Genomic DNA, 15,276 nt, shown 5'->3' with positions numbered 1-15,276 from the left:
ACTCAGATCTTCCAGAATGGCTTTAACTTCAGCGGCCTCCATGGTGGGCTTTTGAGGGCGGCCTGAAGGAAATAAAGTTGAGTAATCTTGAGTGATCTTAGTGTTTGACACTCTGTGCCACTTAACGACAAGGCACTGGTGTGCCTCACCGGGGGGATATAATAAAAAAGGCCGCAACCTTCCAAGTCGATCCGGGCGCTCAAAACTGCAGTTGTTTTGTCGATATTAGGCTCGTCAGATGCAGGTTCTCAAACTGTTTATAGATCTGTATAGTTGGCCATTATTCAAGCTGTTTAGAGGGTTATTTCAATTAGAGATAGGTAGGATGCAGGAGCAGTGTGGAAAAAAGCAGCCTATCATGGCCGCCAACCGGAAGTTCCCCCCAGGGTGTAAGTATTTAAACCCCTCAATCTCAGCTCCCTTAAAGGGACACTGAACCCAAAAATTTTTGTTCGTGATTCAGCTAGAGCATGCAATTTTAAGCAACTTTCTAATTTACTCCTATTATCAATTTTTCTTCGTTCTCTTGCTATCTTTATTTGAAAAAGAAGGCATCTAAGCTATTTGTTTGGTTTAGCACCCTGGACAGCACTTGTTTATTGGTGGGTGAATTTATCCACAAATCAGCAAGAACAACCCAGGTTGTTCACCAAAAATGGGCCGGCATCTACACTTACATTCTTGCATTTCAAATAAAGATACCAAGAGATTGAAGACAATTTGATAATTGTAGTAAATTACAAAGTTGCTTAAAATTGCATGTTCTATCTGAATCACGAAAGAAAATTTTTGGGTTCAGTGTCCCTTTAAGTCCTAGAAAACTCCAAGACCGATCATTTTAAAGGAAATTTCCTGTTCTTTCAAATGGTGTCTTGGGGTATAAAGTTAAAGCACCAATATATGCTTTAACTTTTTAATACATGGTTTACAGGCTGGGGGTCTCTAGGCACTTATAACAGGTCATCAAATAGGCCTAGAGACTCATTTGACCCTTGGTTTTAACACCCAGAAGCCCTTCTTTAAAATAAAGCCCCAATAAAGGTTTTTAATAGCCAAGTGATCACTGCGGTATAAGTGACCACCTGGCATGTATAAATGTCCATTTATTTGAGTAGCGGCTCATGGAACCCCTACATATACATCAAAGTTATATACATATACCCAAAGGGCCTTTTTTTATACGTTGATAACCACTTCTTTTTTATAACAAAATTTAAATTTAAAAAAAAAAACCACACACTATTTCACTATTTTTAAAACCTTGTTAATTAATAAAAGTATAAATGTTTTACACATTTTGTTGTTTAGTTCTCACGTGTCATGATATATACATAAAATAATGGTATAGTGCAAATCTGCAGGGTCTGCTGAAAGAAACAATATGCAACATGTATGGGTATTTACTGAAAAATGACCTACAGTGGAGCTTAAATATGAGCAGCATCTAAAAACTGCAAAACAGCTCAGTGCATGGTGGAAATGACTCAGCGGTTAAAGGGTTAAACTGATATGCGCACTTTCAAATGACCAGTGCGCAAGTTCAAGAAAATGTTTGCGCATGCACACACCTTAAAGGGAATACTGGTTTGAATATACTTTAAATTATTTGAACTTTAACACAACACAGAGATATTAAAGCACATTTGTATTTTTAATAGAATAATACTTGACATAAAATCAAATTACAATACTTTTCTGTTAAATTAAAGACCTTCAGTTTCTATAGAGCCATTAGATTAGTTTATGTAATGATTTTCTACAGAAAAAACACCATTAAAGTCTATGGGGAGTTTTGAAAATAAATAATTTGATAAACGTTTCTAAAGGATTGTGATAGTATTTTACAAAATACATATTGAATGTTTTATTGTAGATGCTTTTTTTATTATTCTTTGTATATTCACCTTAATTAGTTTCTTTCCCAGATAATATTATATACTGTTATTTTAATACAGGAATACTTGCCCTGATTTGTGGTGGGCTAGTTATGCTATTGCCAGAGACTATGGGAATTCCCTTACCGGAAACAATTGACGACATTGAGAATCTTGCAAGGTAAATACTATACTGCCCTGTTACCATGAGTAAGTCTATTCTTTTTAAGCATCTCGCATTTCGCTAGAGTATAAATGAAGTGCAACCAATAGAGCACGGTGCGCTATCATTAGCTAAGAATAGAGCACAATCTCTTATTGTTCCGATGTAGACAAATTAATGCCCAAAGTATGCAATATATAATAAAAAAAGAAAAGTCAGTTGAAAACCAACGATAGTTCAAAGGAACAAGTGACATTATTTATTTTGCATAAATTTAATTGTGTATTATAAACAGTAATAATAATACATTGTTTTTAAAATAATGAAATAATTTCATAATTACAATTAAAAGCATAAAATATTTTTTAAATTAAATATATTTTCATAATATAAATGTTTGCCATATACAAACTCGTTTCATAATTTGGACAAGATCCCAATTAAAGGAACATGAAACCCAAAATGTTTCTTTCATGATTCAGATAGAGTACACATTTTTAAGCAACTTTCCAATTTACCTCTTTTATCAATTTACTTTATTCACTTAATATCATTTATTGAAGGAGCAGCACTGCACTACTGGGAGCTAGCTGAACACATTGGTAAGAGTTATATTTGGGCAGCCACCCATCAAGACCTAGCTCCCTGCTCCTGATCTACAAAGAATACCAAGAGAAGTAAGCAAATTGTATAATTGAAGTCAATTCCAAAGTTGTTTAAAGTGTATGTACTACCAGAATAATAAAATAATACATTTGGGTTTCATATCCCTTTAAGGAATTTAAGGTCTATTATTTTTTAGGCAAATTCCAACATGTGTCCTTCGTTGTTCAAAATTCTAGTTATTAAGTAAATAATCAAAATCACCATATCAACTGCATACGCAAATTACAGTCTCTTATGTGGTTTGGATTCTCATTAGTGTGGGTCAAGAGGACTTGTACTTGGAGTGGTTTGTTTGAATGTGCAGTCCCTTGTGGGTGCTTGGTGTTTTTATGGAGGTGGCCTTTTAAAGGTGGGGTCTCTTATGAATGAAATGACTGTATTTTATGGTGGTTCCCTGAATCCCTTATTAATGAGACAGTTTATTTTAAATGGTAGTCTATGTTTTGGGTTTGTATGCCTTGTAGTTTAGGAGATTTCTTTGTAAGGAACTGTTTTTTTTCTGGGGCTAGGGAAAGTTGTCTCTTTTACACACTCACACTTCAGAAGTAAGCCTCAACATCGGTGATAGGCATTGTGGTCATTATTAGCAACCAGAGTTAATTAAGTTTTGAAATTCTGGCAGAGAACATATTAACTGTATTGAGGTCTCTGAGTGAATACAGTAGGGTGTTCAACGTAATTGTATTTGATGGTCATGTTGATGATTCCAGGAGTGTAGTGGCTTAAATTGGTTGGGGACCTAGAAAATTTTAGGCGCTTATACTGTTCGGGGCTTCCAAGCTTAGAATTTTTCATCCCTGCATTCCATTACAATGTGTATGAAAAGAGGCAATGAATGAACTGGTGAAGTGTCCTTTTCTATGCCACTTATTCATTTTAACACTTTGGCCCATATTTATCAAGCTCCGTACTGAGCTTGAAGGGCCGTGTTTCTGGCGAGTCTTCAGACTTGCCAGAAACACAAGTTATGAAGCAGCGGTCACAAAGACCGCTGCTCCATAACCTGTCCGCCTGCTCTGAGCAGGCGGACAGACATCGCCGGAAATCAACCCGATCGAGTACGATCGTGTTGTTTGACACCCCCCTGCTGGCGGCCAATCAGCAGGGGGGTGGCCGCAAGTCTGCAGGGGACGGTATTGCACCAGCAGCTCACAGTATTCAGCGAGGTCTGGCAGACCTAATCCGCAGTGTCGGATCAGGTCCGCCAGGCCTTGATAAATAGAGGCCTTTGACTCTAGAGAGGGTTGGCATTTTCTGGTAATGTAAACAAATAATTGCCAATAATCGCTAATGTAGAATTAGAATACAGAATAAAAACTCCCAACTGTAGCTTACGGCTTCAAGAGTGAGATTGTGCAACTGTTGCTTGTCTGAGAGAGATGGCATGTTGACTCCCTTCATTTCTCTTTCTATCTTCCCTATCCTCTTCCATCCTGCTACCTCAGCATTTTATGTATGTGGATCTGCATTGGCCTGAAGCGATGATCAGTAATTGTGATATAGCACATTTTTTATTTTATTTTTTTTAAGTATTTTTATTGAGGTATAACAGATCATACATTGAATCGTAATACGTGGTCAAGAACATATCACAATTAGACATATTTCCAACATAACATGTTATATAGAAACCTGACCATTAGCTAAAAACCATAACCTCGTCAAATTTTCAGTTTTACGGGAGAAAGACATAAAAAGAGGAAAGGAAAGAAGAAAAAGAAAGAAGAGAAGAGAAGAATTGTCATTTAGATCATGGAACTCAGACTTCAAGTTTCTCGTATACCCTGTTATCGCAAGCCATCGGACTTCAATATCTATTTAATTATCATATTTGTTATATATATAATCTTCCCAAATAAAGAGAATCTCATGAAAGAAGTCAATGCGTAGTGATTTCATGTAGTGGTATTCCTCTAGTTGAATAGTCTTGTGCATTGTGTCAATCCGCTGAGCAATGCTTGGGGTTGAGGATTGTTTCCAAAATTTTGCTATTAGGGTCTTAGCGCTATTGGAAGCAATTTGAAGTATGGACAAATGTGTTGCCAATAGTCTCCTGGGAGGTTTATTTAGGAGCCAGACTAACGGGTCCTGCGGGATAGTGATTCCCAGCATCTTCTCCGTTTGGTTTATAACATCTCTCCAGAAGGGGGAAATGTTTGGGCATAACCACCATATATGTCCCATAGTGCCTCTCCCTCTGTCGCAACGCCAGCATATATCTGATCTTTGGGTATAGGGTTTTTAAACATGTAGGGGTATAATACCAACGATGTAGTATTTTAAAATTAATTTCTAATATTCTAGCTGATGTGGAAGCTTTCATTGTTCTTTTAAATATCATATGCTTCTCCTTTGGGGAGATACTAAGATTCAACTCCGATTCCCATTTTTGAATATAATGGTGTTCTAGGCCTAACGGTTCTTGTTGTAACATGTGGTATATAATTGATAGAGTGTGTCTAATCGGTTGTGTAGACATGCATAGTTTCTCAAAATTGGTAGGTGATCTCAACAGATTATTTTTCCCTTTGTGGTTCTGAAGAAAAGAGTGTGCTTGCAAATAGAAAAACCAATTATTAAATATATGTAGGTCATCTTCTAGGAGTTTCAACCTTGTGTGCATTTTGCCTCCCTCTGATAATACAAAGAACGGTAAGTTGCTCCGTTTGTCTAGGGGGTCTAATTTAGCAAGTCCCAATCCTGGAAGAAATTCTGAATTTCCAAGCAAGGGTGTCAATGGGGATGGTATAGAGGATAGCATGGGGTATTTTACTAATAACCTATTCCACATTTTGTATGTCTCCTCTGTAATAAAATTACCCACCATTCTCAGACGGCTTTCAGAGCCATCTAGCCAACACAAAGAACCCAGATGAGAACACTGATGCATTTGGTGTTCAATCCTCACCCAAATTTTGTCAAGGTAATTAGTGTTCCAGTCTACTACCCGCTGTAGGAAGGTCGCCTGTCTATATTTCTCTAGGTCCGGAACACCCAGACCCCCCGACTCTTTAGGGAGAGTCATTAACTTTCTATTAATTCTGGGGTGTTTCCTATCCCATATATAGTCATTAATTATTCTCTGTAGTGAGGGGATATAGGATGGAGGGAGGGGGATTGGTACCGTCTGGAAAACGTACAAAAGTCTGGGCAGTATATTCATAGTGATTGTGCTCATTCTCCCTAGCCAACTAAGGCGTTTAGATCTCCAAGAGCTTAAGTCTGCTACAATGTTCTTTTTAAGAGTTCCATAGTTAAGAGTTAATAAGTCAGCCTGATTATGTGACAGGAAAATCCCCAGATATTTAATAGAAGAGGATTGCCAGCGAAAGGGGCAAATTTGTTTTGTAAGGTTAAGTTCTTCCTTAGACAAGTTAATGTTCATGATTTCGGATTTTGATTGATTAATTAGGAAGTTGGATACAATTCTGAAATCATGAAGTTCTTTCATTAGTTCAGGGACTGACTGGCTAGGTGATGACAATGTAAACAAGATGTCATCCGCGAATAGCGAAAGTTTATAGGTATGGTTCTGAAGGGTTAGACCGCAAATATTTTTATTTTCCCTTATTTTTATTGCCAATATTTCTATAGCGCATGCGAACAGTAGGGGGGATAAGGGACATCCCTGTCTGGTGCCATTTTTAATATAGAAGGGGGCTGAGAGATCTCCATTTACCAGAATGCGCGCGCTTGGGTCATTATATAATGCAAAGATTTTCCCTAAAATACCCTTGCCAAATCCGAATCTTTCTAAAATGTGGTGCAGAAACGTCCAATCTACCCGATCGAACGCTTTCTCAGCGTCTGTGGATACCATCACTATTTGTGAATCAGAAGAAAGCGCATGTTGGATTAAATGAAGGGAACGAATTGTGTTATCTTTAGCCTCCCTATTTATAACAAAACCAACTTGGTCCCCATGTATCAAGTAGGGCATGATAGGGCCTAATCTATTTGCAAGTATCTTGGCAAAGATCTTTGAATCGTTATTTAGCAAAGAGATCGGTCGGTAATTCGTAACCATATCTGTAGGCTTCCCAGGTTTGGGCAGTAATACTATTGTGGCCTCCAATGATTGTTGCAAGAAGGGAGTGGTATAATTTATAACGTTATACATTCTACATAACTGGGGGGCAATTATGGGTTGAAAGCTTTTATAGTACAGATTGGTGAAGCCATCCGGCCCTGGCGCTTTACCATTAGGTAAGTGTTTGATGACATTAATAACTTCCTCAACTTGGATTGGTCTATCTAATTGTTCTTGTTGTTCTTTTGATAAGGTGGGGATCTGTAAGTTATCTAAATATCTCTTGATATGGGAGCTAAAGGAGTCATCGCGTCTAGTGGCTATGGGGTCAGAGTCTTTCAAATTATACAGACCTTCGAAGTATTTTCGAAATGCGTTAGCTATAGAAGTGGTATTGGAACATGTGGAGCCCTTCGCATTTTTAATTGACATAATAAAGGATCTATTTGTTCGTCTACGTAGTTTCCTAGCTAAAAATCTCCCACTCTTATTGTCGCTATCAAAATAAACTTGTTTAAGGCGGAGGGCATTTTTCTTGTATCTATGTAGGAGTTGAGAGTTCATTTCTTGTCTTTTATTACAGAGTTCGGTATACACAGGTTCATCTCCCGGGTTCTGTCTGTGTTGGGACTCCAAAGCAGTAATTTGTTGTAATGTTGTTTCTAATCTAGCTCTTTGTTGCTTGACTTGAAAGCTTTTATGGCTAATACATTCACCCCTAATGACACTTTAATGTGCCTCCCACACAACTCTTTTGTCCATTTGTGGAGATGAGTTTAGTTCAAAATATTCAGCTAAAGATTTCCCCAATTTTTCATTTATTAGTGTGTCTTCTAATAGGGAGGATTCAAATTTCCAATTAAATGTTTTTTGGGAGATGTTGGGCCAATGTAGACTACAGCTCATAAAGGAATGATCTGACCATGTGCATGTTAGGATCTTGCTTTGTACTATATAGGAGAAACTAGAAACATCCATGAACAGATAGTCTATCCTAGAGTATAACTTGTGCGGGGCAGAATAGAATGTATAGTCTCTTGTATGTGGATTGAGAGATCTCCACACGTCGTGTACTGCTAAGTCCCTCATGTTCTGTTTTATTGCTGCGATTCGTTTGGATGGGATAGACGAAGAGTGTGTAGAGCAATCAATATGTGGATTGAGTGGTGTATTGAAGTCACCTCCAATAATCAAAGCTCCCTTTGCATTGTCAAGTAATCTGTTTGTTATCGTCTTAAAGAAGAGGTGTTGTTGTGTGTTTGGGGCATATACACAAACTAAGGTTACAAGCTTACCATACAGTTTACCCGTAACTGCTATAAATCTTCCCTCCTTATCTTTGTGGGTAAAAATCTCCTGAAAAGGAATATTGCTTTTAATCAGAATCCCAACCCCATTTGTCTTTGTTGCATTGGAAGAATAAAAGCATTGGCCAAATTTAAATTTATAAGTTTGTGGTTCCCTACCTCTTTTGAAATGCGTCTCTTGAAGCATGACTATGTCACTCCTATGTTGTTTAAAGTCAGAGAGAGTTGAATTTCTTTTGAAGGGAGAATTTAGACCTTTGGTATTAATGGATATTATCCGGAGTTGATTAATTTGTTTATCTGTCATAGAAAAAGTTGGTTGGGTATAAGGTTCTTATTTTACAAAGTGTAGTACTCTTGTTTGAAGTATTGTTCTGATTGCTATAAGTTATCAAGTAATGACAATCAAAGGGTGAAAAAAGAGTGAGAGAAAAAAGAGTAAAAGATAAAAAGAATTCGACAAAGTGAAAAAAAGGATACATATACAGTTTGTAGAAACAGGGGTTGGGTACCAGAGATTCTACTATTAATAAGGGGAGTTAAGAGAAGATGTTCTAAAAAAGTCTTCATTAAACATAGGTTAGTACTAAGTCAGTCCCATTTATATGAGACAAATACATCAACCAGCAAATTGCACAATATTAACTAAACTTTAAAATTTAAATTTCTATCCGTAAATACATGGCTAATTCACGCATAAAATACTCTATCACAACTCTCAAATATTCAGGGCAAAATTATATTCTACCTTAATGACACTACTATTTTGTCTTGATTAATAGGTGCTAGATAAAGTATCAAAACCTGAAGACATTTCTGCTAACTTTTGTTCATAGAATATGCAACATGTATCTAGAGGAAGAAGAACATAATATATAGCAACGGAAGAACAATCAAATAACACAATAAACACAAAAAACAGTAACAGTAAGCAAAACATTTTCTTTCTTTTTTCTCGTCAGAGAATTATGAAAAGGATATAGACTGCCCAGTTATGAGCAGTTAGTCTTTGTGAGATTCAACTTTAAGACCTCCAAGAAATCATGTGGTGAGATTAGATTTAGCAACTGAGTCAGAGTTCGTTTGTCTGGGAGGCCTTTTCCTGTACTGAACAATGTTCCATTCAGGTCTCCTTTCTTTCGGACGAGATGTCATCCCGCTTGTAGCAGGTGTGTTATCCTGAATTGAAGGGGTAGGAATTTCAAGGTTAATGCCTTTGGAAAAAGAGTCCAGGTCATTCAAAGTTCTGTAGATCCAGGTTTTACCCTCAAGTGATACGATGAGAGCAAAAGGATATCCCCAACGGTATCTTATGTTGTGTTTTTGTAAAGTAGATGTAATAAATTTAGCGTCTTTTCTTTTTTGGAGAGTGATAGGACTTAGGTCCAGGTATGCCTGAATCTCATGATCTTGATATTTAAGATTAGGGTTATCTCTAAAGTGTTGCCAAATAATGTCCTTATCCTTAAAGCTAAGGAATTTAATAATAACGTCTCGTGGTGGAGCTTGATTTGAAGGTTTTGCTCTCAGAGCTCTATGAGCTCTCTCTAAAGGTATAGAGGATGTGGTATCCGAGGAGTCCGTGAGATGGTGAAAGAGTGATTGTAGATAGTCTTCCAGGTCGGAGGGCTCAATAGACTCAGGTATCCCTCTAATTCTCAAATTATTTCTTCGCCCTCTGTTATCCAGATCTTCGAGTTTAACATTCAAATCTTGAATTAAAAGAGATTGCTGCTCTTGAGATTCTGTAATGTCTTTCATCTCTTGTGCCGTCATGTCCAATGATGTCTCCAAATTATCCACTCTATTGCCGATATCAGTGATGTCTTTCTTCAGATCGGAAATCTCTGTCTTAATCAGATCCTTTAGAGAGTCTATATCATTTTTAGATGGTAGATCATTCAACCTGGTTAGAATTTGTGATAATTGATCTTGCTGTTGATCCGCCATGGTGTCTCCTGACATTGGCGCTTTGTCAGTATGATTCGAGCTTGCTGGTTCTTGGTTTGTGCTTTCTCTATCTTGAGACTGGAAAAAGTCTGAGACTGATTTGGGTGTGGTATGCTGTGATTTTGCAGGTTTATCTGGCTTTGTTTGCCGTCTGGAGGACATTATTGAGATTTCAAATATAAGGTATATATCTTCACTGAAATAACTGTTTAGAGACACCAGATGCAGCCCCCGCAGTGAGATTGCAAAAAAAAAAAAAAATAGTTCCAGATATATTTATACTACATAGAGGTTAAAGCAGCACCGACTATTCAATTATTGACTTGCTAGTAGGAAATGGCACATTGCTCCCTAAAGTTATAAGCCAAGTTATAAAACACAACAAGCCATCCCAGTTGTTTCTTCTTGACAAGCATTCAGTATATGTGAGATATAAGCATATGTACTTGTCATGCTATTTAATGTGTATCTTCACTTCCGTATCTGTCTTCCCCCCTCAGAAAAGAGCAGCTTCATTTTTGTTTTTTGTTTTCTTTTAAAAAAAAAGGAAGAAAAAAGAAAAAGAGCTATATCCAGGTTTTCCTTATATTTGTAACATCAGATCCACTGGTTAGCGACATGTCCCATATGTTTTGTAGTATGTTTGACAAATAAATTATGTCCACCAATGGGAAAAATATAAAAGCTCTGTTAACCTGTACTAATGAGCAGGTATATGCCGATTAAATTATTATTTGTGCTAACGTACAATATGGGTAAAGTCTCTTACATGTGTGTTAGCCCTTGTGCCTGAAGAGTTGTAACATTTTGAGTACCCACTTTAATTGTACCTGGTCCTGTTGCAGTCGTATACTGCCTGAGCCTCGTGGGGAAAAATCCAAGATGGCGACCGCTATCTCCTGAGCACTGTGAGTCACTTCGGGTGTTTACGGACTGATCAGGGCATGTTTGTTATCCCTAGTGCGGCGGTTCTGCTCCTCATGTGTTCCGACACCACTGAGTGTCTGTATTTTGTCCACGGCTAATTACAAGTGTGCAAGATAAACTCCGGTCCCACAGAGCAACCTCACTGAGCGGCCATGTCCCAGCGTGGCCAGACTCCGCCCCCCGATATAGCACATTTTATTTAATAATTTGTGAATAAACTCAGGCTTAGGGGAATATGTATCAAGCTGTCAACTATGTTGCATTCGCCAGCATCAATACGCTCGCCTAACATCACCAATCATCGTGGCCACGGATCTCAATACGATCTCCATATTTATAAAAAAAGCCGTCAAAAACACGCACACCAAGTACGGGGCGATGAGCATCGGACTGTTGTTAAATAACAGTCATCAATGATGCTGCTATTCGTTTTTTTCCCAACTTTATTTATAACATGTCACTAAACGTTGCCACTATACTAATATATTTAACCCCTATCCTGCCGCTCCCCGACATCGCCACAACCTAAATAAAGTTATTAACCCCTATCCCACCGCTCCCTGTTACCGCCACAACCTAAATAAAGTTATTAACCCCTATCCCGCCGCTCCCCGACCCCACCGCAACCTAAATAAACTTATTAACCCCTAAACCTCTGGCCTCCCACATTACCACCACTAACTAAACCTATTAACCCCTAAACCCTTAACTTTAAATTAAAATTACAACATCCCTATCTTAATATAAATTTAAACATACATGTAGAATTAAAATAAACTACGTTTAAACTATTAATTAACCTACCCTAACTATTATACTACAATTATATTAAATTACCAATTAAATTAAATAAATTACATATTAAAAAAACCTAACCCTACTAAAATTATTTAAGTCTACAATTAAACATTATGACAAAGTCCTAAAGTACAAAAAAAACCCACTAAATTACGAAAAATAACAAACCAAATTATTAAAAATATATTTTTTTACCCCTAATCTAATAGCCCTATCAAAATAAAAAAGCCCCCCCAAAATAAAAAAAACCCTAGCCTACAATAAAGTAACAATGGCCCTTAAAAGGGCCTTTTGTGGAGCTTTGCACCAAAGATATCAACACTTTTATTTGTAAAAAAAAAATACTAACAACCGCCAACAGTAAAACCCACTACCCACCCAAGCAACCCCCCCCAAATAAAATAACTATCTAAAATAACCTAAGCTACCTATTGCCCTGAAAAGGGCATTTGTATGAGCATTACCCTTAAAAGGGCATTTAGCTCTTTTACTGCCCAGTCCCTAATCCAAAAATAAAACCCACCCAAAAACCCTTAAAAAAAACCTAACACTAACCCCCACTAATCCACTTACAGTTATTGAAGTCCTGCTTGAAGGATCCATCCAGTTGGCAAAGTCCTCATCCAGGCGGCAAGAAGTCTTCATCCATGCGGCAAGAAGTCTTCATCCAGACGACATCTTCTATTTTCATCCATCCGGCGCGGAGAGGGTCCATACTGAAGACATCCGGCATGGAGCATCCTCTTCATACGGTCAAAGATGCCGTCCCTTGCATTCCTATTGGCTGAAAGATTTTCAATCAGCCAATAGGAATTAGAGCTGCTTAAATCCTATTGGCTGTTCAAATCAGCCAATAAGTTTTGAGCAGCTCTCATTCTATTGGCTGTTCCAACCAGCCAATAGGATTTGAGCAGCTCTCATTCTATTAGCTAATTGGAACAGCCAATAGAATGAGAGCTCAAATCATATTGACTGATTGGAGCAGCCAATACAATGAGAGCTGCTCAAATCATATTGGCTAATTTGCAGCCAATAGAATTTTAGCAACTCTAATTCCTATTGGCTGATTGAAATCTTTCAGCCAATAGGAATGCAAGGGACGCCATCTTTGATGGCGTCACTTGCATTGAAGTTCCAGTGTACGGCGGCCACCGTATGAAGAGGATGCTCCGTGCCGGATGTCTTCAGGATGGACCCGCTCCACGCTGGATGGATGAAGATAGAAGATGCCGTCTGGATGAAGACTTCTTGCCACATGGATGAAGACTTCTTGCCGCATGGATAAAGACTTCGCCGGCTGGATAAAGACTTCTTGCCGCCTGGATGAGGACTTCGCCGGCTGGATGGATCCTTCAAGCAAGACTTCAATAACTGTAGGTGGATCGTCTGGGGTTAGTGTTAGGTTTTTTAAGGGTTTTTTGGGTGGGTTTTATTTTTAGATTAGGGTCTGGGCAGCAAAAGAGCTAAATGCCCTTTTAAGGGCAATGCCCATAAAAATGCCCTTTTCAGGGCAATGGGTAGCTTAGGTTATTTTAGATAGTTATTTTATTTGGGGGGTTGGTTGGTTGGGTGGGTGGTGGGTTTTAGTGTTGGGGGTTGTTTGTAATTTTTTTTACAGGTAAAAGAGCTGATATCTTTGGGGCAATGCCCCACAAAAGGCCCTTTTAAGGGCCATTGGTAGTTTATTGTTGTCACGTTGCGACGCTCTAACCGTTGCTATGGGCGGGCTGTCTCCTTCCCTGCTCTTTGCCAGGGGCAGTGTTGGCTCAGATGCGTGCAGCGCTGATGTTATCGCCGCACGCTCCTGATGCCGGTCAGACCTCAGTGGCGTGAATCCTGCGCCTATTTAAACTTCCCCAAATAATCTGTCACTGCCCAAGTATAGGTGTTACTTTGTGTTCTCCTTGGTGTGACTCTTATACTGCTGGATTGATTACTGTTGCTAAATATTCCTGTATGACTACTTTACCTGCCTTAACCCTTAAACTGCTTGATTGATTACTGTTGCTGAAAGTGCCTGTATGACTACTCTACCTGCCTTAACCCTTAATCTGCTGGACTGCTTTGCTGTTGCCAAACTCTGCCTGCCTGACCATTCTAGTGGTTTATCCTTGGACTGCTTTGCTGTTGCCAAACCCTGCCTGCCTGACCATTCTAGTGGTTTATCCTTGGACTGCTTTGCTGTTGCCAAACCCTGCCTGCCTGACCATTCTAGTGGTTCATCCTTCGACTGCTCTGCTGTTGCCGCTGGGGACTGTCCTGCCTGTGGTGAGTGCCGCCTTCCTTATCTCGCTAACTCTCTCTGCTCTGGGATATTCCCTATCATTCCGGCTCGACGCCAGGAAAACAAGACTACTGGCCGAGTTTGGTCTGATAGAGGAGTATCCCACGAGTAGGCTAGGGTTTTTTTATTCTTGGGGGGCTTTTTTTATTTTGATAGGGCTATTAGATTAGGTGTAAAAAAAAATTATTTTTAATTATTTGGTTTGTTATTTTTCATAATTTAGTGGGGGGGGGTTTTGGTAACTTACGGCTAGATTTAGAGTTTTGTCGGTAACGACCCGCGTAGCTAACGCTGGCTTTTTTCTGGCCGCACCTTTTAAATAACTCTGGTATTGAGAGTCCACAGAATGGCTGCAATAGGCTCCAAAAAAGGAGCGTAGAGCATATTTAACGCAACTTCAACTCTCGATACCAGAGTTGCTTACGGAAGCGGCCAGCTTCAAAAACGTGCTCGTGCACGATTCCCCCATAGGAAACAATGGGGCTGTTTGAGCTGAAAAAAAACCTAACACCTGCAAAAAAGCCGCGTTCAGCTCCTAACGCAGCCCCATTGTTGTCTATGGGGAAACACTTCCTATGTCTGCACCTAACACCCTAACATGTACCCCGAGTCTAAACACCCCTAACCTTACACTTATTAACCCCTATTCTGCCGCCCCCCGCTATCGCTGACCCCTGCATATTTTTTTAACCCCTAATCTGCCGCTCCGTAAACCGCCGCTACTTACATTATCCCTATGTACCCCTAATCTGCTGCCCCTAACACCGCCGACCCCTATATTATATTTATTAACCCCTAATCTGCCCCCCACAACGTCGCCTCCACCTGCCTACACTTATTAACCCCTAATCTGCCGAGCGGACCGCACCGCTATTATAATAAAGTTATTATCCCCTAATCCGCCTCAATAACCCTATAATAAATAGTATTAACCCCTAATCTTCCCTCCCTAACATCGCCGACACCTAACTTCAAACATTAACCCCTAATCTGCCGAATGGAGCTCACCGCTATTCTAATAAATTTATTTACCCCTAAAGCTAAGTCTAACCCTAACACTAACACCCCCTAACTTAAATATAATTTAAATCTAACGAAATTAATTAACTCTTATTAAATAAATTATTCCTATTTAAAGCTAAATACTTACCTGTAAAATAAATCCTAATATAGCTACAATATAAATTATAATTATATTATAGCTATTTTAGGATTAATATTTATTTTACAGGTAACTTTGTATTTATTTTAACCAGGTACAATAGCTATTAAATAGT

The 15,276-nt window shown here is 38.7% G+C and overlaps 1 protein-coding gene across 1 annotated transcript in view; it reads left to right on the top strand.

Moving 5' to 3' along the window:
- Nucleotides 1-15,276, top strand: part of SLC22A3 (solute carrier family 22 member 3) — a 411,481-nt gene that overhangs the window by 389,195 nt on the left and 7,010 nt on the right. Inside the window, exon 10 of the mRNA XM_053710942.1 lies at nt 1,956-2,055. Coding sequence (XP_053566917.1) covers nt 1,956-2,055 — 100 coding nt within the window. The remainder of the gene's footprint in view (nt 1-1,955; nt 2,056-15,276) is intronic.

The sequence above is a fragment of the Bombina bombina genome, chromosome 4 (assembly GCF_027579735.1).
Source record: "Bombina bombina isolate aBomBom1 chromosome 4, aBomBom1.pri, whole genome shotgun sequence".
In the NCBI taxonomy this organism is placed as follows: domain Eukaryota; kingdom Metazoa; phylum Chordata; class Amphibia; order Anura; family Bombinatoridae; genus Bombina; species Bombina bombina.
This window is presented reverse-complemented; position numbering and strand designations above follow the sequence as displayed.